The 25,184-nt window shown below is 44.5% G+C and overlaps 1 protein-coding gene and 2 pseudogenes across 4 annotated transcripts in view; 1 reads left to right on the top strand and 2 right to left on the bottom strand.

The window, feature by feature from the left end:
* ARMH3 (armadillo like helical domain containing 3) overlaps positions 1 to 25,184 on the bottom strand; it is a 215,393-nt gene that overhangs the window by 160,196 nt on the left and 30,013 nt on the right. For all 4 annotated transcript variants that reach the window (XM_062214560.1, XM_062214559.1, XM_062214561.1 and 1 more), the window contains 8 exons: positions 15,787 to 15,879; positions 14,552 to 14,626; positions 14,346 to 14,432; positions 8,765 to 8,821; positions 6,405 to 6,448; positions 5,124 to 5,184; positions 3,556 to 3,602; positions 1,939 to 2,014 (listed from right to left, as the gene is read on the bottom strand). In XM_062214560.1, the coding sequence (XP_062070544.1) occupies positions 1,939 to 2,014; positions 3,556 to 3,602; positions 5,124 to 5,184; positions 6,405 to 6,448; positions 8,765 to 8,821; positions 14,346 to 14,432; positions 14,552 to 14,626; positions 15,787 to 15,879 (540 nt within the window). The remainder of the gene's footprint in view (positions 1 to 1,938; positions 2,015 to 3,555; positions 3,603 to 5,123; positions 5,185 to 6,404; positions 6,449 to 8,764; positions 8,822 to 14,345; positions 14,433 to 14,551; positions 14,627 to 15,786; positions 15,880 to 25,184) is intronic.
* Positions 987 to 1,844, bottom strand: LOC133776279 (prolyl-tRNA synthetase associated domain-containing protein 1-like; annotated as a pseudogene).
* LOC133776224 (c-Myc-binding protein-like) lies at positions 18,691 to 19,331 on the top strand (annotated as a pseudogene).

The following is a 25,184-nucleotide window of genomic DNA, read 5'->3' as shown; positions in this document are numbered from 1 at the left end:
GTTCCCCACAAACAAGAACGTGTAGGGTAGAGACATGGAGACGCCGGCCCACACCAGGTAAGCACCAAAACGGATGACTCCTCTGTCCTTGGCCTTCCCTAGTCTACCTGCCACATCAGCTCTTGAGAAGTAAGCAGAGTGACAGCTGTTTCTAATCTCACTTCTCTTTCCCAACACCTTCACCAGCTCTTTACCTTCCTTACCTCCTTCTAAGAAAGGAATGGAGTGAAAATGGTGGAGAAGCCTCTTACTGCATCAGTCACAAAAGCCAGCAACTGTCCTATGAAGCACACCCCAAACCAGCACAGAGTTTTAAGTATGACATTTTTCATTAAAATTCAAATCGGCAGATTCCATACAAATCTTACCTTTGAGGAAAAAGCACAAGCAAACTTTTCTCCAAAAGAAACCTACATACATATTTTAAACTATGGCTTTAAGATAAAAACACTATCAATTTTTTAAGATAGCTTTCCTGAACTTAAGATCTAGGCCTATTTTAGTTCCTTCTCTGCCAGTTACTAGGGAGAACCCTCAAGCATGTGACCCTCATGAATTCCATGGCTTCCTGCTTTCAATGTTTGCAGATCATTTTGTCTGTTAAAAGCTAACCTTATGCTAGACAGGATATTTTTTACTTTTCTTCTCTGGAAATTGGTGAGATAATGAGATAAGTGACTTGGCCTATTTTACTTCCGGTTGTAATCCCAAAGTGACTTATAAAGCTGAAAGCCTGATATAAAAATCCATATGGAAAATAATGCCAGGAGATTTCTGGGGAGCAAAATGAAGCAATCACAACTCATTTGGGTTAACAAGATTAGTAAAACAGTTGAAACCATTAACTTGGCCAGTTGTGAGACCCACATTAGCACCAGATAGACACACGCACATTCAAAGACAGCACAGGCAATGATGTCAGTACCACCTGACAATGCAAAGCATCAGCCACAAAGGCTTCTTTTCCCCCTATAAATAAATTCATTCTAAATTGCAGCCCAATTAGATTTTTTTAAATCAAAACTTAGTACTACAGGATCATTTCCTGCATTCTTCACAAATATGAGAAAGTCCACAGGGCTCCATCTCATCATCAGTTACTAGATGAAATTGTACCTTCTCATATCCATCTTCCAGAAAAGCAGAATCCAGAACAAAATTCATATCTCCAATAACACAGAAGACTGCCAAGAGGGGCTGGCCAGCCTCGGCAATTTTTAGTTTTTCTAGCATAGATATTTCATCAGCAAACCCCTATTTCCATTTCTAACACTTACCTGTTTGGCAAGATCATTTAAATTAATCTATCATGAAAAACTGTCACCAACCAAAAGCTTTTTTTTTATCCTTAAAACGTAAATTCTGGCCAGCGCCGTGGCTTAACAGGCTAATCCTCCGCCTTGCGGCGCCAGCACACCGGGTTCTAGTCCCGGTTGGGGCGCCGGATTCTATCCCGGTTGCCCCTCTTCTAGGCCAGCTCTCTGCTATGGCCCGGGAAGGCAGTGGAGGATGGCCCAAGTCCTTGGGCCCTGCACCCACATGGGAGACCAGGAGAAGCACCTGGCTCCTGGCTTCGGATCAGCAAGATGCGCCAGCCACAGCGGCCATTGGAGGGTGAACCAACGGCAAAAAGGAAGACCTTTCTCTCTGTCTCTCTCTCACTATCCACTCTGCCTGTCAAAAAAAAAAAAAAAAGTAAATTCTTACTATATGCTCCTTTCAAATGTTCACTATATGGCATAATTTCTTCTATTGTAAACATTCAGAATGCTCAAAGACCTCCATGCAGATGGCCAAGGCATTAAGCCACCATTTCAGACAGCCCACAACTCAGTGCCTCCCATATGCCAAACAGAAACTCCCAGAGAGGCTTTTCAAATAAGTAAATCCAGTTGAAATTCAGGGAGAGAAGGGATGAGGCGTATTAAGGTAACCAACCTGAGCCAGTACTGTGATGAAGTTGCGATTTAAATGAACCGCTTCATAAAGTGCCAGAAGAATGGCTTCATTGGTTCTAAACAAAAAGAGAACAAATTGGAGTGACTTATAGTAGAACAATGAAAACAGGACAAACATCAGGACATGATTTTACCACAGTTCCTTATTATCTGGCCCTCTGAGTTCCTAATGTTCCATATGCAAAAGTATATGTGCCCTCCCCCATCCCTGTGCACTTTAGTGTAGCAGGTAAGGCCGCTGCCTGCAGTGCCAACATCCCATATGGGCACTGGTTCAAGTCTCAGCTGCTTCACTTCCAGTCCAGCTCCCTGCTAGCATGCCTGGGAAAGTAACAGAAGATGGCCCAAGGATTTGGGCCCTTGCATTATGTGATAGACCATGAAGAAGCTCCTGGAAACTGGCTTTATATCAGCACAGCTCCAGCCAATGTGGTCATGTGGGGAGTGAACCACGGGATGGAAGATCTCATGTACATTCTCATTCATTCTCTCTCTCTCTCTGCCTTTCAAGTAGATAAATAAATCGTAAAAAAACAAACAAACAAACAAACAAAAAAAACCACAACTATATGGAGGGGGCACTGGCATCGTGGCATAGTGGGTAAAGCTGCCACCTGTGACACTGGCATCCCATATGCACATCGGTTTGTGACCGGCTGCCCCACTTTTATTCTAGCTCCCTGCTAATGTCCTGGGCAAAGCAGAATAAGATGGCCCAAGTGTTTGGACCCCTGTCACCCACATGGGAGACCTGGAAGAAGATCCTGGCTCCTGGCTTCAGCTAGGCTCAGCCTCTACCACGACCATCTGGGGAATTAACCAGCAGATGGAAGACCTCTCTCTCTCTCTCTATCTCTATCTCTCTCCACAGCTCTGACTTTCAAATAAATAAAGAACTCTTGGAGGGGGTTGGCATTGTGGCATAGCAGGTAAAATTACTGCCTATAACGCCAGCATCCCATATGGGCGCCAGTTTGTGTCCAGTTCCTCCATTTTCGATGCAGCTTCCTGCTAACAGCCTGGGAAAAGCAGACGATGGCCTAAGAGTTTGGGACACTGCACCTACATGGGAGACACAGATGAGGTTCCTGGCTTCTGGCTTCAGCAGGGTCCCGCACTGGCTGTTGTGGCCATCTGAGTGAAGTAGCAGATGGAGGATCTGTTTCTCTCTGTCTCTCCCTGTCTCTCCCTCTCTGTAACTCTTTCAAATAAATAAATAAATCTCTTTTTAAAAAGTATATATGGGAGGAGTTGGGGCCTTCACTTTAACTCTAGATGGCAGTTCTTATCTGCATCACTCACTACATCCCCTCTCACTTTTCCACCCCAATGCAGGTACATCCTCAACTGCTTTAGATACCCAGCCCTCTTTTGTTTCATTCCAGAGATAGCTCTAACAGTTTCTCAGCTTCTTGAGCTCTAGATATATCAGACAAAGCAGAGATTTCTAAAGGTTCAGAATCGTGTAAAGCCCAAGAAACACTTGACAAATAGCAAATAAAAAAAAAATAGCAAGAGGTAATATTTCACACTCCCATATCCAGGGATTCGGCCCACAATCAGGTCCAGTTCATGCACAAGAACGCCGGGTACTTACTGCACTGAGATTTTCTCATGGGCGTCTGCTATGAACATGCTGCCCACCTGTGGAAAGAAGGGGCACTGCAGACTTACAGTGGAGGAGTCAGAGGAGCTCTGTGCCTATGATGCCTTCAGCAGTGAAAACTCCTAATTCTGCCCCACCAGCCACACACCAAAACCACCCTGTGAAGCTCTTCAAAGACCCATAAAGTAATAAAGAAGATAATGAGAACCCTACTAACTCATCTTGCCTGAAAGGACCTTAAAAAAGAAAAGTCCCAGTATTTTTGGTCCAGCTTTCGGTTCAGTGTGGAAGTTTCGCAGCTCTGACAGGAAGCAAAGGTTAGCACCACACCCTCACTGTTCTGCATTCTTCCCTGGATGTTGCTTACCTGGGGTCGGGAGCTGACTCGGGAAGAAAGTCACAGAGAGCAGACTGACATCAATCAACATAGGGCTACAGACAGGGGAATGTTTGGGTCTCAAACCCATTCTCCACCCTTTAGATCCCAGTATCTTTAGTTTGTATCCTAGTCCAGGTAGATAAATAAGAAATGGAGTAGGCTGCTCTAAGACGTGTGATAGCAGAAGAACCAAGAAAGATGTCCACCCCCCTAAAAATACCTTTTCTTCCTGCTTACTGATGCCCAAGGCTATGCAGCTGAAGCTGTACTGATCTGATACAAAATCTTTTCTTCCTGGCTAAAAGACAAAGATCCCTGAGAGCAATGTAATTCTAATACATTTACTCAAGCATCAGTACAAAACTCATACTTCTGTAGTCTCAAAAAACTTCACTGATTTATGGTTCAGAGCTATATTGAATAAGGTCCTTTTCTGAGATGAGCTCTGGGAATAGAATAATGTACAGGACTAAAGAAAAAAAGTGTGTGGAGGGGGAGTTAACTGTTTCTTGTAATAAACCCAAAAACTACCTTGACTTAACGCTGATAATTTGGACACTAATCCCCCCCCCAAAAAAAAAAAAAAAAAAAAAAAACTAGATTTTTCTGTCTGGATTCTAAGACCACCAGCCACGCACATTTCTCTCTTAACAATTAGTCCCACAGCATCAGGCCCAAAATGCCAAAACTGCCAAGGCTGAGACCCCTTGCCCTGGATTCTTGTGAACTGAACCAGTAACTTTCCTACACCTAGGCTCTCTCAGCCCAGACCCCAAGCCTTCAGAGGAATGGCTCAGACCCACTGAACAAGCCCTGCACCCCAAGAACTATGAGGGATCAAAGGGCCATAGCTGACAGCAAAGGAGCCCTCAGGAGAGGACTCAAGTTTAACCCCTCCCAATCCGGGTCCCACAGGGGCAGCGCTTTAGGAAGCAAAAGCCTGACTTACTGTGTAACTTTTCTTTAGATAAACAAAATCAGTCCCAGAGGAATCAAAGCTCTCCTTTCCCTCATCTCATTTGGTTTTGGAATTTAAAATCTACTCTGAGCAGCCTTTCTCCCCTCATCCTGCTACCACCTCCAACTTCTAGAACTTCTGAGCCCCAGATTTGCCTATCCCTGCAGACCTCACACGTTTCTGACAAGGAGAAAAAAAAAAAAAAAAAAAGGTGGGACTTACCATATTCGTTAAAGCAGAGAAAAACCCGCTCTGGTGTTCTTCCTCCTTATCTTTATACTGCCTGAACAAAAAGAACTAAATTCAACTTCAGGATTATTTATCAAGTCTGTCTTTGTCCTTGGCGTTCTGGGTAATCCAAGCAGAAGTGTCTGACCCCAGAAAACTAAAGCATATGACAATGCGACCACTGTGGGTTCCCCTGCAGGCTAAGAGGCACCCATCTGCTCCTGAGGAAGTGTGTACCACAATGCCTGGCTACTTTGCAAGAGACTTAGAAAGCAAGCTACGAAAGTGTGAAACTGCTCTAACATATGGCTGATCCAGTTATTTCCCAAACAGACTATTACTTGAAAGTGTGACAGTGAAATCACTTTAAGGCTGCAACAGTGAAAATCTTGTTTGTTTTTGAAGGAGAAAGAGAAAAATCTGAGAGCTAAAACATTCATGGAGATAGGACAGATTCGAAGTTCCAACACCCAATTGTGAGTGAGGAAAGTCTACATTTGCCAGGATTAGAGACACTTCTAGTTTCCATTCACTGAAAAGTGGTCGTTCCCCCTCCACAGCAAGAAGGAATGCAAGCTGCAAGGAAGAGAGCCCGCAGGATATACAGGGACTCTGGGAAACTGAGGCTGCTTCCTAATTGGGGGAAAAAAAATAACTCTCAAACTAGAGCTAACTCAATATACTTATTCTATCCTTCAAGAATAAAAAAAAACAATACTTCACAAGATATTTTACACAGAAAATTATATTTGTATGATACACTAGACTAACTGAAAGAGCCTGCTGATAGCTCGAAAACTGGTTTAAATGTTCTGCAATATCTGCAGTAAAATACCTACCAGAATGCACCTAATTGCTTAAACTAAAGATGGACACTAACCCGGTGGTTCTGGTCCCCTGGTGTTTAAAACAATCTCTACTAGGGGCCAGTAGGTTAATCCTCCACCTGAGGCACCAGCATCCCATATGGGTGCCAGTTCTAGTCCTGGATGCTCCACTTCCGATCCAGCTCTCAGCTGTGGCCTGGGAAAGCAGAAGAGGATGGCCCAAGTCCTTGGGTGCATGCACCCATGTGGGAGACCTGGAAGAAGCTCCTGGCTCCTGTCTTCAGATCGGCTGAGCTCCAACCATTGCAGCCAATTGGGGAGTGAACCAATACCTCTAAGACTCTTTCAGAATGGGTAAGAGAACTTCACCCAACTCCAACAAATCAGTTCCCTACTCAACTGATTCAACTGAAAATTAAACTCTTCCCTTCTGGAAAGTCGCACTTACCTGTTGTACTCAGATAAAGCCTGAGCAATCACAAGCCCCATTCCCTGGAAGAGAAAAGGTAGCACAGGTCAAACAAGCAAGCAGCTTTGGGGGATTGGTGGCAATTCTGTGACTGGGCCACAGAGAAAACCAATTACACTCCCACAGTCCAAGCCCAAGAAGTTCTGCCTGGAAGCTGGCAACAAGGACAGAAAGTCTGAGAGGCATGGTCAAAGCATCAAAAGGAACTTCAGAAAGAATTTTCTAATCTAATTATCATACTTAATGGCCCCAGATACAATTAAAATATAGTAACAAGGAGTGAGACACAAACCCAAATGAAGATAATTTCACTGGGATCATTTTCATCTCAAAAGAAAAGGCTGAGGGGCCAAGGCTGTGGTGTAGAAGGTAAAGCAGTGCTGGCATCCCATATGGGCACCGGTTCGAGTCCCAGCTGCTCCACTTCCAATCCAGCTCTCTGCTATGGCCTGGGAAAGCAGTAGAAGATGGCCCAAGTCCTTGGGCCCCTGCACCCACATGGGAGACCCGGAAGAAGCTCCTGGCTTCGGATCGGCTCAGCTCTGGCCATTGTGGCCATTTGAGGAGTGAACCAGTGAATGGAAGACGCCACACCCTCTGCCTCTCTGTAGCTCTGCCTTTCAAATAAATAAACAAATCAACGAAGGAAGGAAGGAAGGAGGAAGGAGGAAGGAGGAAGGAAGGGAGGGAGGGAGGGAGGGAGGGAAGAAAGAAAAGGCTGAGTTAGAACCTTGCCCCAAAAAACCCTCTTCTGTTTCCAAATCAGCCACAAAAAAGTTGACAAATCCCATGCAAAATGAAGGCACAAAGAGGCCACAGGAAAACAGGAAGTGTAAAAATGAAGAAGCATTGATACATGTTAAACTAATTAATCAACACTCCCCCAAAACCTGGGAAGCACACAGCACAAAGATCAATGAAGGCCACAAGGATGAACAATGCATGTGTTTTCTTCAAAAGGGAAATCAGAAGAAATGAAAAGCATGGGGCTGGCGCTGCAGTGGGTTAAGCCACCACCTGCAGTGCCAGCATCCCATGTGGACACAGGTTCGAGTTCTGGCTGCTCTACTTCTGATCCAGCTCCCTTGTAAGACCCCTGCTAAAAGTAAATATTAAAATAATATTATAGTAAAGGGTTAAAAAGTTTAGCTGCTGACAGTAGACATCCCTTAAAATAACTGTGTCTCCACCTGCCTGCAGAATAACCTTGGGAAACTGCCTTGTGAAACTGCTCTGTGTAACTGTCTCATACGATAACACTTGCAGGAGTCCGGAAAAGAGTTGCAATAAGGTTCTGTGACCATTGTATAAACTTACCCCTTCCCTCGCTAAAATCACAACAAGAGTTTGCCCTTCCAAATAGCTAATCACCAAAGGCCCCGCATACATATGTTAATCAGGTAGCTGTTGTCTTTAAAAACTGCTGTAACCCCTGCTGGGGCTCTCTCACTCTCTCACTCTCTCGACCGCCTATGGTGCTGGGGAGCCCGTTTGCGCAAACGCCTAATAAAAATCCTCTTGCTCTTGCATCTTCTGGTCTGGAGGTTGGGTTTTTGGGCGACCACCCGAGCGCGTTGGAGCCCCAGATTTGGGGTCCTTCACCCTGTTGATGTACTTGGGAAAGCAGCAGAAGATGGCCCAAGTCCTTGGGTCCCTGCACTCCCGTGGGAGACTCAGAAGAAGGTCTTAGCTTCAGCCAGGCCCAGCCCTGGCCATTGTGGCCATTTGGGGAGTGAACCAGTGAATGGAAGATATCTCTCCCCCCTACACTCTATAATTCTGCCTTTCAAATAAATAAATAAAATCTTTTAAAAAAGAAAAAAAATGAAATGAAGAGGGTAGAATATAAAGGAAAAAAGTAAGGTGGCTGGCTATCTTCTTCCTCCTATATCCAGAGATCAGAAGTTACATCCCAAACATTCAAGGAAACGTACAGCAGAAGTGTATCATCCTATTATGCTTCAGCATCACCAAGCAGCTCTAAATACCTAGCTAGTTCTATAAGGACATTCTAGTAATTTAGTCATCCCAGCTTCCTTATTCTTGGACATGGAACTTAGTGACTCTGTAGAATAATCAAACTCAGCAGACTACAACATGAAATATCACCAACGGCTTCCATGATTCGTGGGCAAATGTCCCCTTAAACTTCCCTAGACTGACAGTTAAAATTCAGTAAGACAAATGCACTGATGCTCTTTAAAAGAAATATCAACTCCCTCTGTATTGCCAGATAAAATCAACACCCATAGCTCTTTGCTCTCGGTTCTGTGTCCACTGAAATTAAAGCCACTGAATGTAGGTAAGTACAGCAACTACACAAGGATCCAGATACTCACATTGAGTGTGGCCTCATCATCCACAATAGACAGCTTCACAATATAAGGATTCACAGACTGTTAAAAAAGAAAAGAGACTCAAAGTGAATGTGACCTGACATAAGAAAGCCCAGGAGCTACTCAACAAAGTATTAACAAACATGCCTCTGTGAGGCCCTTTGTACAGCAAGGCTCCTGATGCCCAGATGCAACGCCTCTTGACTGCTCCCCATCTCCCCCTTCTATTTCTAGTAAATCTCTCACTGTGCATGGTCACTCACCAAATGCACACCACACATCACACCTCCATAACAGTTCTACTCACATCTCCTTGAAGCTGAATTAGCTCAAGCCAACATCTACTAGTTTTCCCATCTTTCCCTCTTACTTGTTTCTAACAAGTGAACACTCCATAAAGCTCACTTTGTCCTACCCTACCAAGTCCATGGGGATGACTATCTTTTGGGAGACATACTGGCTGCTTTGCCATCAGGCACATATTTATAAGTTGCTAACTTACATTCTCATCCCAAAGGTACCCTAACCATTTCACAAACTATATGCAAAGACTGATTCACCCATCTGTAAAACAAAGCCACCTTGGGGGTGGAAAGAGGCAGCTGCTTAACAGCCAGAGAGGCCATTTATGGGGATCTCATACCCAAATTAACACTGCAGGGGGAATGGGAAAAAAGGATGTAATTACCCAAACAACAATCTGGTCAGGACACTGGGATTTAATGATTGTCCCATCTCCTATAGCAGTGGAAGATTTCTTGAATTTTTCCAGACCCAATCTCAGCTGGGTAGCATATGGAAATGGACATATATTTAATCTCATTAAACAACTCTTCTATCCTTTACAAATGGGATGAGAACCAATGACCTACTACTCACCTTGAAAACATCACACCCATAGGATGTGAGGAAAGACACCATATGAGAGCAGGCACCAATTCTAACCCAAGGGAGGGAAGAAACAATAGTTCTCAAATTGGCAGTTTTTACAGCTACCAAGAAAACTCATTACTAAGAAACTTGAAAACTTAACTGAAAGGCTAACCCCCCATGTAGACTTTATTTAACCAACTTTCTGAGGGCCTCTTTTGCATATCAATTGAGAAAAGAAAAAGAGATAGATTTGCTTTTTTGTTTGTTTTTTAGACTTGCTTTCTTAATAGCCCAAATGTGTAAAATTTATACACACAACTCAAGGCGATAGAACCCACTCCACTTATTCCTTGATCTGTCAGAGGGAAGGCTCTCAACACATGTTCCTACAACCAACAGTCAAATTCTGCTGATGCTACAGGCTTCAGACAAGATCCAATGAAGTAGATCCTTGGAAAAGAACATCAGCAGTTGGTTGACCTAGAGATGTCACCATAATACGAGCAACACTACAAAAAGGAGACCACAGTTTCTTGGCACAATTTTTGAAAGTCACTCATCATCCCAAAAGTAGGCAGTTTCCAGTAATGATAAGGATCATTGATGACTCAGACCAGCAAATGCTTTGGCAGTAAATTAGAAAAAGGCAAGGTGGCTAAAAGCAGAGGTTTGAGCTCTAGTTTCCTCTATTTATTGTGACAAGTGAGGCACATTAATGAAAATAAGCTTCAATTTCCACATCTGTAAAATGGGGATATATTCTTCCATGGGGTTGCTATAAAGCTGAAATGAAACGAAACAAGTAAAATCTTGAGCACCTGATAAGGGTTCATTAACTGGTAACTATGTATTTTTTTTCCTTTCACATTATCATATTCAAAGGGAAGTTATTTGGGGAAAAGTTGAGGGGCAAGAACAACTTGCAACTAGATATAATAAACAGTTTTGTAATTTCTGAGAGATATTAGGTTCCGGGCAGCAGCTGGGGGTCTGAGTTATTTTATCTCGAGATTTGATCAGCCTAGAAGGTCAGATCTTGCTGCTGTGAAAATTTCTATTCTGCTGGATACTGGACAACTTTACACAACTGTTGTGCTGGCCACTTTTTAAAACTAGAGGCAGGGGCTGGCGCTGTGGCATAGCAGGCAAAGCCACACCTGAGGTGCCAGCATCCCATATGGGCACTGGTTTGAGTTCTGGCTGCTCCACTTCCAATCCAGCTCTCTGCTATGGCCTGGGAAAGCAGAAGAGGACGGCCCAAATCCTTGGGCCCCTGCACCTGCGTGGGAGACCTGGAAAAAGCTCCTGGCTCCTGGCTTCAGATTGGCACAGCCCTGGCTGATGTGGCCATCTGGGAAGAGAACCAGCAGATGGAAGACCTCTCTCTCTCTGCCTCTATGTAACTCTGCCTTTCAAATAAATAAGAATTTTTTAAAAATCTTTTAAAAAAACTGAAAGCAATCTACGTTGTATTCACAAGACAGAATTATGATATTTTTTCTATCGCTTCTGTTCCTTAAGTTTAATACTTCATTTGCCTGCTTTGTGCTTAGCTGGGTATCCACCCTCTCTGGAAAGGCTGCTCCTTTCCCCACTGGTCACAGACTGAGTATGGACGTAGTTAGCCCCAGCACATCCTCCATACTAGTCTGCATAAAATGTCACCAGCTTTTGGTTTTGTTATATTCATCTGAAATTCCTCATGTTCCTATCAGAAACCTTCCTGCTCATGGTCACTAGGCTTCCTTAATGTTTTCTGGTGAATGACTTATATCAAAAGCTGCAAAGCCCAGATAAATTATGCCTGCCAGCTCACCCTTGCCCACTATATTAATTCTTCTGGAGCTCCTGACAGACTAGAGATGCATACCTCACTCCAGAAATACGATTTTCTCTAGTTCCTTGGCCATGTTCAATTTTTCAGGCTGACATTTCAGAGAGCCCTACTGGGCTAAACCAGGGTTCAATTCACATTTACAGAGGCTAAGCCATTGCCTCAGAGTAGCCCTCATCCAGCAGAATGCTCTGAAAATATTCATTACTGATGATGGCGCATTCCTGTCACATATAACTCAACTCTCTTTAACTATCCTCAGCATTTTTCCTCAGCTATTTTTCTTGCTGTTGTAATAAGGCCCCAGAGGCTATTACACATGACAGATCATAATGGCTACCATGCCAGCCTCCTCCAAATCCCCAGTAAAACAGGTGTTGGTGATAAATTACATATTTATTAGTAGCTCTACACACCATTCATCCCTCCAAGACAATGAAAGTGATCAACTCCAGGGATTTATAACACATTAACATTGCTCCACATATTCCAGTCCCTCCTTAAGTATCCCTTTCTCACAGTCTTTCCTTCTTCCATCTCTCTCCTTACAAAAAACTCTAGATTTTGTGTCACTCATCACCTTCAACCTGGCCAAATGAGGCTTAACTAAGAACTATATCAAAAATCACCAAGTGAAGATCCAGAAGCTCAGAAAAGAAAACCCTTTGCCTAGCTAGCCCACTTCTCATAGCAACAACACATTAAGCAAAGAAAGTCAGGTTGCCTCAATGCAATACCTGCCTTCTGGGTTCAATAAAGTTCTCCTTAGCATCCAGAATTCAGTGCCACATGTTTCCCATGCCTTGAAAACAATCTTCCAATAAGGGTCATGGTCTTCCCTGACCGGCCCCTTCCTTCTCAACATTAGGAGGGGAATCAAGCACATGTGCCAAGCAAAGTATAAACCTCTGGGTTCTGATCTTCATTTCAAAACCTATGAATATGTATACTAATTAATTCAGGGGCAAAGAGAGCTGCAGAATTGATATAGATAAGGCCCTATCTTCCATTTTTCATTAAATGATACTTATACAAACAGACTACATTAAGGAAATCTGATACACAAAACACTATATCTAAAAACAGATGCCCTAGGTCAATGGTTACCAATTCTAACTAATCATCAGGCCAGTGCTGTGGTGTAGCAGATAAAGCCGCCACCTGCAGTGCCAGCATCCCATATGGGCACCAGTTCAAGTCCCTGTTGCTCCATTTCCAATCCAGCTCTCTGCTATGGCCTGGGAAAAAAGCAGAAGATGGCCTAAGTCTTTGGATCCTTGCATCCACATGGGAGACCCAAAGGAAGCTCCTGGTTCTTGGCTTTGGATCAGCACAGCTCCAGCTGCTGCAGCCTTCTGGGGAGTGAACCAGCAGTTAGAAGACCTCTCTCTCTCTCTATCTGCCTCTGCCTTCCAAATAATAAACAAACAAATCTTAAAAATAAATAAATAACAACAAAACAGGGACAGGCATTTGGCTCAGTTCCAATACCAAAAGTATCTGGTTTGAGTCCCAGTTCCACTTCTAATCCAGCTTCCTGCTAACAAGCATCCTGAGAAGCAATGGGTGATGGTTCAAGTACTTGGGTTCCTGCTACCCACGTGGGAAATCCAGATTGAGTTCCAAGTTCTTGGCTTGAGACTGGCCCAGCCTTGGTTACTGTAGGCATTTGGGGAGTGAAACACCAGATGGAAGATCAATCTTATATATATATATATATATGTGTGTGTGTGTGTGTGTGTGTGTGTGTGTGTTTCTCTGTCTTTCAAATAAAATGAAAGAAATATTTTAATTTTAATTTTAAAATTATAAAAAAACATATTCCTAGCAGTCACTCTATCCCTACCTCTACCAAAAGATTCTGATTCAGTATGGAGTGTCCAAAGTAAAGCTCACACATTTTTTTTTCCTTTCAACATTTATTTATTTGAAAGGCTGAGAAACAGAGATAGACAGACTGACAGAGATCCCCCATCTGCTGCTTCCCTCCCCAGATGCCTAAAACAGCCTGGGCTGGTCCAGGCTAAAGCCAGGAGCTTGGAATCCAATCTGAGTCTCCTATGTGGGTCCAAGGACCCGGCTACTTGAGCTATCATCTGTTGCCTTGCACTACCAGGAAGTTGGAATTGGGAGCAGCGCTGGGACTTAAACACAAGCATCCCAATACTGGATGCAGACATCCCAAGCAGCATCTTAACTGCTGTGCTAAATGCTTACCCCAGAAATTTCTTCTTTGTAAGAAATTTCCTGATTTTTTTTTAAACACTGCACAATTTCTTTCTTTTTTTAAGATTTATTTTTATTTATTTGAAAGACAGAGTTACAGACAGAGGTAGAGACAGAGAGAGAGGTCTTCTATCCACTGGTTCACTCCCCAGATGGCCGCAGCAGCCAGAGCTGTGCCAATCAGAAGCCAGGAGCTTCTTCTGGGTCTCCCAAGCAGGTGCAGGGGCCCAAGGACTTGGGCCATCTTCTACTGCTATCCCAGACCATAGCAGAGAGCTGGATAGGAAGAGAAGCAGCCGGGACTAGAACCGGCGCCCATACAGGATGCCAGCACTTCAGGCCAGGGCTTTAACCTGCTCACCACAGCGCCGGCCCTGAAATTTCTTGATTTTAATAAGCTTGGTTTGGGAACCATGATACTAATGGTCATGATACTACTTACTCTTTTTATTATAATCTGTACTATAGGATTCCTTTAAACAAAAATATACTCTCTGCCCTATGCATTTAGTATTAGACTTTAATAATTTATAAAAGTTATTATACCATTTACCAAGAACATGTCTTTTATATTAAGCAAAGCCCTTTAGGAATACCCATATGTGGGAAGATTATATAAGGTATCAACTGTCCACTGAAGAGCCTACTTACCTCATATTTTCTATAATTCACCAGCAAAGCCAAGAGGACAACAGCGTCATACCCATGCTCTCTACGACTTGGAGGGTGGGAGAGAATCTGTAACAAAAACCAGAATTCCATGAGTGCTAATTCCTGGTTCCTGGGAAAACAGAGGAAGGAAATTTAAGGAGGTAATCTATCTACAAGACAAAGAGTTAACAAGGAAATTGCCCTACCTGTAAAATTGCTTCAAATATGCTGTTGATCATTACATATTCCAAGATAGTGTTCTGGCTGATGTTATCTGTCACCTGAATGCAATAAAAGGCTTTTTAAAGTCTGTACTGAGGCACTCTCATATCTCACATATATCTCTTCCCCTAGCATCTAAGAAAAACAGAAATATTAAGAACATTCTACCAGACACTTAGTGAAATTTTCACAAGTACCCCAAAGCAACCATACCTTGAACAGACACATACAATAAGGGTAGGAAATTAGCAAATTCAAAATTCCTAAGGGGTGGATACTGGTCTACAGGTTAAGACATGGCTTGGGATACCAGCATCTCATATCAAAAAGCTTGGGGTTGGGGTCCTAGCCCCACCCATGATTCTAGTTTCCTACTACTGCACACCATGGGAGGCAGCAGCAATGGCTCAGGTCCCTGCCACCACCAAAGGAGACTTGGATTGACTTCATGGTTCCTGGCTTCCAGCTCCAGCCTGGCCCAGCTGCTGTGAGCATTTGGAATAAAGCAGCAGATGGTAGATTGGTATCTCTCTCACACACATACTCACCTACTTTCTTTTATTTCTTTCTCCCTCTCTTTCTCTCTCACCCCACTTCCCTTGCTCTCAAATAAATTAAACCAATATATTTTTAAAAATTAAAAAAAGAAACAACCTAAATCTTTGAACTCTCTCTCTCTCTCATACCTTCAAACAAGCATTTGTTTTACAATTTCTTGGGTTCCATTCCTCAAATGCACAGGTAGATATTTCTAAATCCAGAAGTCTTCAAACAGTCGTAGGGTAATGGAACCACCAGAAATAAATGAACGATACCCTACCCTCCTTCCACTAGGAAGTACAGGTCAGCCTCTAGTCAAAAAATCAAAACCAGAACAAATAAAAATATTCACAGTCAAAGAATATAAAACCGTTTCCAAATGAGACCAATGAGAAAGACAAATCTGATAACCCTGAAGACAATTCTGGCAGGGTCCTGAACTGAAAACAGCTCATGGCCTGCAGGCTGAAAATACCAGCAGTCACTCCCAGGAGCCACTTGCAGGATGCAGAAGCCCACACAACGTCCTTATATATGTTCAGAAACAAGAGAGTGATGCAATACCCTAGTGGAGAATTTTTTTTCTCTTTTCCTTTCTAACTTGAGCCTCAAGGATTTCAGTAAGCTCACCACTGCTGTCAGTTAATGTCCTTGGCAAACATACAGAGGGGTCACTTACAGTTACTAAGCAAAGGAGGAGTTTCAGACATAAACTCTTCAGACTTTCAGAACCTTCTGCACAAAGCAATGAATCCAAACTCTCCATCAAGTTCTGAGAAAGAGAATTGTTAAGCATTAAACCATACCAGTAATATCTATATCCCCATCTTTGTCCAACTCTGGGTTATGTTACAAAAGATAATGTAAATAACACACAAGGAGGCAATCACATCATTCCCCTGGGCATAGGTCTTGCAAGATTAGACAAAGAAGAAGACTTCAAAGTCTAGCTGTTTCAGAAAAAATCATTTAGGACAAGTGCACAGAACAATAAAGCATTCACTATTCCACCAAATGAATGTCTGCAGCCTGTCATCCACATAGAAACCTTTAGATTAGAATGAAGGAAAAGTTTTTAACTTTTTGAAAAAGATTTATTTATTTGAAAGGCAGAGTTAAAGAAAGACAGAGAGAGAGAAGAAGAGACAGAGAGATCGTCCATCTGCTGGTTCACTCCCCAGATGGCCACAACGGCCAGAGCTGTACCAGTCTGAAGCCAGGAGCCAGGAGCTTCTTTCAGGTCTCCCACATGGATGCAGGAGCCCAAGCACTTGGGCCATCCACCACTGCTCTCGCAGGCTTATTAGCAGAGCGCTGGATCTGAAGTGGAACAGCCAGGTCTCGAACTGGCGACCACATGGGATGCCGGCACCACAGGCAACGGCTTTACCTACTATGCCACAGCACCAGCCATGATAATGAAGGAAATTATTTAAAAATCTGATGATTAAATAACTATATAAAAGTGTCATTATTTGATAAAGAAAGGATGCTTGGCACAATTAACAAATATAGTCAACATCACTGTTCGCTGTCACTAGCCATATACAGCAGGAAACAAAGCTAGCTTGTGTCTACCTTCATCAATCCCATGTGGCAACATGATTAGAATTTATCATTAGTACTAAAAACCAGCTGATGGGGCTAGTGTTATAGCACAGTAAGTTAAACTGTCTCTTGTTGAGGCCAACATCCAAAATCAGAGTGTTGGTTCAAGTCCTGGCTACTTCACTTCCAATTCAGCCTCCTATTAGTGTTCCCGGGAAAGCAGCAAGGAAAGGCCCAATTGCTTGGGCCCCTGTCACCCATGTAGAAGACCTAGATAGAGTTCCTGGCTCCTAGCTTCAGATTGGCCCAGCTCCAGCCACTGTAGCCACTTGAGGAATAAAGCAATGAATGAAAGATCTCTCTCTTTCCTCCCTGTCACTCTACCTTTCAAATAAACAAAGCTTAAAAAAAAAAAAAAAAAGGCAAGATGCAGGCATTCGTCACATCCCATATCCTAGGAACTACTTCCAGCTATATTTCCAATCCAGCTTCCTGCTAATGTGCAACTTGGGAGGCAGCAGGTTATGGTTCAAGTACTTGGGTCACTACTACCCATATGGGAGACCCAGATTGAGTTCTGGGATCCCGGCTTCAGCCTGACCCAACCTGGGCTGTTGCAGGCATTTGGGGACTAAACCAGTAGATGGGAGATCTATGTCTGTCTCTGTCTCCCTTTCACATAAACAAATATTTATCTTTTAAAAGCTGATAGATTCAAACTAATCTAAAGATGAAACCTCTCTATATAAAACAGATGGAAGAGAGAAATATTCTACATTAAACGAAGGAAGAAAGTGGCTGGAAGATAAAGATATAGCTGCAAGTTCAAGCTGAAGGTTCAAAATAAACTGCTTTAGTTCAACCGAATAAATATGTATCTACTATATGCTAAATAGTATGCTTTTAAAAATAAGAATAATAAGACTATGACCCCCATTCTCAAGGTGGTTTTAGTATAATGGGAAGAAAAATAAGCAGCTTTATTTTTTTTTAAGATTTATTTATTTATTTGAAAGTCAGAGTTACACAGAGAGAGGAGAGGCAGAGAGAGAGAGAGAGGTCTTCTATCCGATGGTTCACTACCTAAGTGGCCGCAACGGCCGGAGCTGCACTGATCCGAAGCCAGGGACCAGGAGCTTCCTCTGGGTCTCCCATGTGGGTGCAGGGACCCAAGGACTTGGGCTATCTTGTACTGCTTTCCCAGGCCATAGCAGAGAGCTGGATTGGAAGTGGAACAGCTGGGTCTCGACCCAGCACCCATATGGCATGCTGGCACTTCAGGCAAAGGGTGTTAACCAGCTGCGCCACAACGCCAGCCCAATAAGCAGGTTTGTTGTTGTTGTTTTTTGACAGGCAGAGTAAGACAGTGAGAGAGAAACAGAGAGAAAGGTCTTCCCTCTGTTGGTTCACCCCTCAAATGGCCGCTACGGCCGGTGCACTACGCCAGTCCGAAGCCAGGAGCCAGGTGCTTCCTTCTGGTCTCCCATGCAGGTGCAGGGCCCAAGCACTTGGGCCATCCTCCACTGCCTTCCCAGGCCACAGCAGAGAGCTGGACTAGAAGAGGAGCAACCAGGACAGAATCCGGCGTCCCAACCGGAACTAGAACCCAGGGTGCCAGCACCGCAGGCGGAGGATTAGCCAAGTGAGCCGTGGCGCCGGCCCAATAAGCAGCTTTAATTCAGTGATTACTTTGACACATATATACACCGAAGAAGACAATCAGTGTAAAAGCCATCTATTTCAGGACCCCTCAGGGGTGAGTTATATTCTGAAAAATCAGTAGGAATAAAAATTGAGGAGGTAGGGAGGACAATTAGCCTAGCAGTTAATAAGATGTGGGATATGCCTGCATCCCACACTGGCAGGTCTGGGATGATTTCCTGAGGACTAGGCCAGCAGACCAGGGCACTTTCTCTGTATCTGTCTGTCTCAGCATCCCAAATTTTTTTTTAAAGATTTATTTATGATGAGCAGTACCATCTGGAGCCCACCAGCCATGGTCTCCAGTGCCAGTAACAACACTGCCATTGTCACTATGGCCCATTACAAAGCCAACTTGACGCTGGAGATGTTCCAGAGGTAGTTGGAGACATCGGGGGTGCTGGACACACTGACCAAGGTGTTGGTAGCCTTACATGAAGAACCAGAGAAACATAATAGTGCTTTGGACTTTTTTATTTATTATTATTTGACAGATAGAGTTAGACAGTGAGAGAGAGAGTCAGAGAGAAAGGTCTTCCTTCTGTTGGTTCACTCCCCAAATGGCTGCTACAGCCAGAGCTACACCAATCCGAAGCCAGGAACCAGGTGCTTTCTCCTGGTTTCCCATGCAGGTGCAGGGGCCCAAGCACTTGGGGTATCCTCCACTGCTATCCCGGGCCACAGCAGAGAGCTGGTCTGGAAGAGGAGCAACCAGGCCTAGAACCCGGCGCCCATATGGGATGCTGGTGCCCGCAGGCAGAGGATTAACCAATTGAGCCACAATGCCGACCCCATGCTTTGGACTTTTTAAAGCACCACTTAGGAGCTGCTACCACAGAAAATCCAGAAATAGAGCTGCTTTGCCGAAAATTGGCAGAAATGAAAGAAAAATATGAAGCTATTATAGAAGAAAATAAAAAAATGAAAACAAAGCTTGCTCAGTATGAACCACCTCAGGAGAAGCGTCCTGAATAGGATTCTTCTCAGTTGAAAAGACACTGAAAAATGGTTGTGTGTGACAAAGAGTTTGTATAGTATATAATCTTTTCTGAACAGATGCTATAGAACTCTTTTAATATGTTAATTCATCTATATACTTTAACTGTTAAAAGCACATACATTAAGAGAATCACCAACAGAAACTCAACATGACTTTTTTTGGGTCTTACAGCAGGAGAATCCAAAGTAAATCCTGAAAACAAAACAAAAACCACCAAATACAGCCATTTAATCCATTACCTAAAAGACATTCTGTTTATAAATCTGATGAGGAATGATGGTACAGGGCGTATTTTAGCCAAGGGAGGTTAGCATGGGGCAATTACTTGGTTTAGTTTAGGATATGAGCACAGCTACAGTCATTCTTTAAAATGAAGATGACACTGTCATTTATATTGCTGTAGTCAACTAAAGAAATCTGTGAGACTTAAAATGCTTTGCAGCCGGTTCCCATGAATCTTCTGCTCTTGTTTCTGTAATGTGGAACAAGTAGCTCTTCTTTGCCACCACTTTGCCTTAGAGAACTGTGTGTGCCAGTCTGAACTCTGACATCGTTTTCCTTCTATGCAATCATGCTCTGACACTTCTGCCTTGATTGCTCTGTGCCTCAGTGAGTCCTAGCTGCACACTGGCCTTTCTGTGTGGTGCTTTCCAACTTGCTTAAGAACAGCAGTTACCGGCTGGCGCCGTGGCTCAATAGGCTAATCCTCCGCCTATGGCACTGGCACACTGGGTTCTAGTCCCGGTCAGGGTGCCGGATTCTGTCTCGGTTGCCCCTCTTCCAGGCCAGCTCTCTGCTGTAGCCCGGGAGTGCAGTGGAGGATGGCCAAAGTGCTTGGGCCCTGCACCCCATGGGAGACCAGGAGAAGCACCTGGCTCCTGGCTTCGGATCAGTGCGGTGCGCCGGCCGCGGCGGCCATTGGAGGGTGAACCAACGGCAAAAGGAAGACCTTTCTCTCTGTCTCTCTCTCTCTCACTCTCTCACTGTCCACTGTCAAAAAAAAAAAAAAAAAAAAAGCATAGCAGTTACCATGATTGTAATTTATAGGACTTTAAACAGGACCACACTGTTTTCTTGCCTTACTGCACTGCTTAACTGAGCATAAGAACAAAGGCACTGAAAATTCGGGGTTCATGCACAAGCTGGGATGCAAAGGGGAAGTGAGCCATATATTATGGGAAATCAGAGTTTGTGCTTTTTTTTCCTTAAAGTATTTTTTGTAAACTTGAATTCATTTTATCTTCATTATCCCTGTGAAGTAGGTAGGGCAAGTAGGAGAGTAGATTGGGTGCTGAATTGTTAGACTGATGATGTTAACACAAATTGTGCGCTCACTGTAGGACTTGGGCACATCGATTTAGTGTTCTGAGATACTTTCCTCATCGTTAAATCAGAAGAACATCTGTGCTGCCTACCTCACAGGGTTGTTGTGAGGATCAAATGAGAATGTATGTGAAAGATCTATAAATGGTAAGGCACCAAAAAAAATTAGAGAGAGGCAGAGGCACAGAGAGAGAGAGGTCTTCCATCTGCCAGTCCACTCCCCAGATGGTTGCGATGGCCAGAGCTGCACCGATCCAAAGCCAGGAGCCAGGAATTTCCTTCAGGTCTCCCAGGTGGGTGCAGGGGCCCAAGGACTTGGGCCATCTTGTACTGCTTTCCCAGGCCACAGCAGAGAGCAGGAGCAGCTGGGACTCAAATCAGCACCCATATGGGATGCTGGTACTACAGGCAGCAGCTTTACCCAGTATGCCACAGCACTGGCCCCAAAAATTTTTTAAATGAAAAAATAAATTTCAAAAATTTGAGAAGGAAAGCAATTCCACACAGGTATTACATGATCAAAGACAGATGAGGGAGTCTAACATTGTGGCATAGCAGGTAAAGCTGCTGCCTGCAACACTGGCATCTCATGTAGACACCAGTTTGTGTTGTAGCTGCTCTACTTCCGATCCAGCTCCCTGCTAAAAATCCAGCACCTAAAGAGGGCCCAAGTGCTCAGCCCCTGCTACCCATATGAGAACCTGGAAGAAGCTCCTGGCCTCAGCCTTGCTCAGCCCTGGCTGTTGAGGACATCTGGGGAGGGAACCAGTGGGTGGAAGATAGATAGATAAATAGATAGATCGATCTCCCCTCCCCAACTTTGACTTTCAAATAAATAAATAAATCTTTAAGAAAAAAAAAAAGGCCAGCGCCGTGGCTTAACAGGCTAATCCTCCGCCTTGCAGCGCCGGCACACCGGGTTCTAGTCCCGGTCGGGGCACCGATCCTGTCCCGGTTGCCCCTCTTCCAGGCCAGCTCCCTGCTGTGGCCAGGGAGTGCAGTGGAGGATGGCCCAACTGGTTGGGTCCTGCACCCCATGGGAGACCAGGAGAAGCACCTGGCTCCTGCCATCGGAACAGCGCGGTGCGCCGGCCGCAGCACACCTACCGTGGCGGCCATTGGAGAGTGAACCAACGGCAAAAAGGAAGACCTTTCTCTCTGGCTCCCTCTACTGTCCACTCTGCCTGTCAAAAATTTAAAAAAAGAAAGAAAAAAAAAGAAAAGAAAAGAAAAAAGACACATGAGGAATGAAATAGTCCTGGGTATAAGGATGGAAGACAAGTGGTTTGTTATCATGGGAGTATAAAGAGTGAGGCATAGCAGTGAGAAACTGCAGAAATAACTACAGGGCAGATTGTGAAAGTTGTATAAGGCTAACTGGGGAGTCAGGTCTTTATCTTATCTGTAACAGACTAACAAAGGGTTGTAAGCAGGTAAGAGTTGAGTGTATTACACATCAATCTGTGTCGGAGTGGATGACAGATTTAAAGACTGCAAGTGGCCCGCGCCTTGGCTCACTAGGCTAATCCTCCGCCTGCGGTGCTGGCACCCCGGGTTCTAGTCCCGGTCGGGGCGCCGGATTCTGTCTTGGTTGCCCCTTTTCCAGCCCAGCCCTCTGCTGTGGCCCGAGAGTGCAGTGGATGGCCCAGGTCCTTGGACCCTGTACCTGCATGGGAGACCAGGAGAAGCACCTGGCTCCAGGCTTCAGATCAGCGCGGTGCGCCGGCCACAGCGGCCATTGGGGGGTGAACCAATGGCAAAGGAAGACCTTTCTCTCTGTCTCTCTCTCTCACTGTCCACTATGCCTATCAAAAAAAAAAAAAAAAAAAAAGACTGCAAGTGAGGAGGGAGGGAGACTAATCAGGACATTAGGTCAATTTCCTGAGAATCGCCATGTCTCATTTGCCTCTGTGGCCCCAGTGCCTAGCACAGTGCCTGGTACACAAGAGCCGAATACGTGCTTGTTCAAAGAAAGAAGGAGGGGTGTTGGCACTGTGATGCAGCAGGTTAAGCCACGGCTTAGGATGACAGCAGTACACACTGAAGTGCCTGGTCTCAGTCCCCACATCAAATTCAGCTTCCCACTAATGCACCTGGGAAAAGGTGGATAATAGCCAAGCACTTGGCTCCCTGCCACCCAGGTAAGAGATCTGAATGGAATTCCTGGCTCTTAGCTTTGGCCTGGACCTAGCTGTGTGGGCATTTGGGGAGTGAAATAGAGAATGGAAGATTTCTCTGTTACTCTGCTTTTCAAACAAAAAGAAAGACAGAAAGAAAAGAGAGAGAGAGAGAGAAGGGAAGGAGGGAGGGAAGAAGAGAGGGAAGAAATAGTTCAGATCAGAGATAACAGGTCCCTAAGTAACAGAAGTAAAAAGATAGGAATGAGAAATAAGCTGAGGGGCTGGCGCTGTGGTGCAGCAGGTAAAGCTACTGCCTGCAGTACCGGCATCCCATATGGGCACCAGTTCGAGACCCAGCTGCTCCACTTCCAATCCAGCTCTCTGCTATGGCCCAAGTCTTGGGCCCCTGCACCTGCATGGGAGACTGGGAAGAAGTTCCTAGCTCCTGGCTTCAAATCAGTGCAGCTCTGGCCGTTGCAGCCAATTGGGGAGTGAACCAGCAAATTAAGATCTCGATCTCGATCTCTCTCTCTGTCTCTCTCTCTCTCTCTCTCTCTGACACTCCTTTTCTCTCTGTGTAACTCTGACTTCCAAATAAATAATAAAATAAATAAATAAATCTTTTTTAAAAAGAAAGAAGCTGAGGTAAAGTAAAATTAGCTGAACTTGATGATAACCTAGAGATAAAAGATGAGAGAGGAGTCAAGGATGACTGCGATTTTTGGCATAGGAGAAGACAGGTGCCCCCATTCTGAAAGGGAATAAATGAGAAAAGAACAGAGTTCCACGTCGGATACGTCCAGCATCAGCATGAGGCACTATGGCTTGCAAAGGTGAGTGTACTCAGGAAGTGCTTACAGAGCATATGGCTGGCTCTCGGGCTCCAAGAGAGCCCAACAGAGCCCAGGAGCCAGCCATATGCTCTGTAAGACTAGAGACAGAGACTCAGTAGTAATCAAAATGAAGGCAAGACTTAGAACTCTGAGAATGAAGGTGGTATCTGGGATTTGATCATGACAAAAATGTAGAACATTTTGTACACTAGGTACAAAATCTTTGTGCATATGTAACTGCGTATTCATAACTTCTTTCTTGTAACCTAACTACTATAAGGATTTGTTGATATGTCAATTTCTTTATTTTAAATTTAGTGACAGGCCGGTGCCGCGGCTCACTGGGCTAATCCTCCGCCTGTGGTGCCGGCACTCCAGGTTCTAGTCCCGGATGGGGCGCCAGATTCTGTCCCAGTCGCTCCTCTTCCAGTCCAGCTCTCTGCTGTGGCCCAGGAAGGCAGTGGAGGATGGCCCAGATGCTTGGGCCCTGAGCTCGCATGAGAGATTGGGAGGAAGCGCCTGGCTCCTGGCTTCGGATTGGCACAGCGCACTGGCTATGGCGGCCATTTGAGGGGTGAAGCAATGGAAGGAGGACCTTTCTCTTTGTCTCTCTCTCTCTTACAGTCTAACTCTGCCTGTCAAAAAAAAAAAATGTAGTGACAGAAGGGGGCTGGTGCCGTGGCTCACTAGGTTAATCCTCCGCCTGCGGCACCAACACCCAATATGGGCACCAGGTTCTAGTCCCGGTTGCTCCTCTTCCAGTCCAGCTCTCTGCTGTGGCCCGGGAGGGCAGTGGAGGACGACCCAAGTGCTTGGGCCCCTGCACCTGCATGGAAGACCAGGAAGAAGCACCTGGCTCCTGGCTTCGGATCAGTGCAGTGCCAGCTGTAGCGGCCATTTGGGGGATGAACGAACGGAGGCAAGACCTTTCTCTCTGTCTCTCCCTCTCATTGTCTATAATTCTACTTGTCAAATAAATAAATAGAAAAAAATACCATCAAACATGACAAATTATATATCTGATTAAGGCCTTGTATTCAGAATATGTAACAAACTCTTACAACTCAACAATAAAAAGACAATCCAATCTAGAAATGGGTAATGGATATGAATAAAAGTTTCTCAAAAGAAAGAAGAAAAGACAGACAAAAACAACTGTTTGTTCATATGATGTGAATTAACTGGAATCCTCAGGCTGGCATTGTGGTACAGCAGGTTAATCTGTGGCTTGCAATGCAATGCCATCCCATATCAGAGCACCAGTAAAAGTCCCATCTATTCTGCTTCCAAAGTAGCTTCCTAATAATGTATCTGAGAAAGCTGCAGACAATGGCTTAGCTACTTGGGCTCCTGCCACCCATGTGAAAGACCACAATGGAGCTCCTGGCTCTTGGTTTCAAGCTGGCAAAGACCTGGCAGTTTTAGCCATTGGGGAGTGAAACAACAGATGAAAGATATCTCTCTCTCTCTCTCTCTCTCTCTCTCTCTCTCTCTCTCTATCCCTCTCTCTCACTCTGTATTTCAAAGATAGAAATAAATCTTTAAAAAAAAA

Source organism: Lepus europaeus, chromosome 17 (genome assembly GCF_033115175.1).
Source record: "Lepus europaeus isolate LE1 chromosome 17, mLepTim1.pri, whole genome shotgun sequence".
Taxonomy (NCBI): domain Eukaryota; kingdom Metazoa; phylum Chordata; class Mammalia; order Lagomorpha; family Leporidae; genus Lepus; species Lepus europaeus.
Note: the sequence above shows the minus strand (reverse complement) of the source record. Positions and strands in the feature narration are given on the sequence as shown.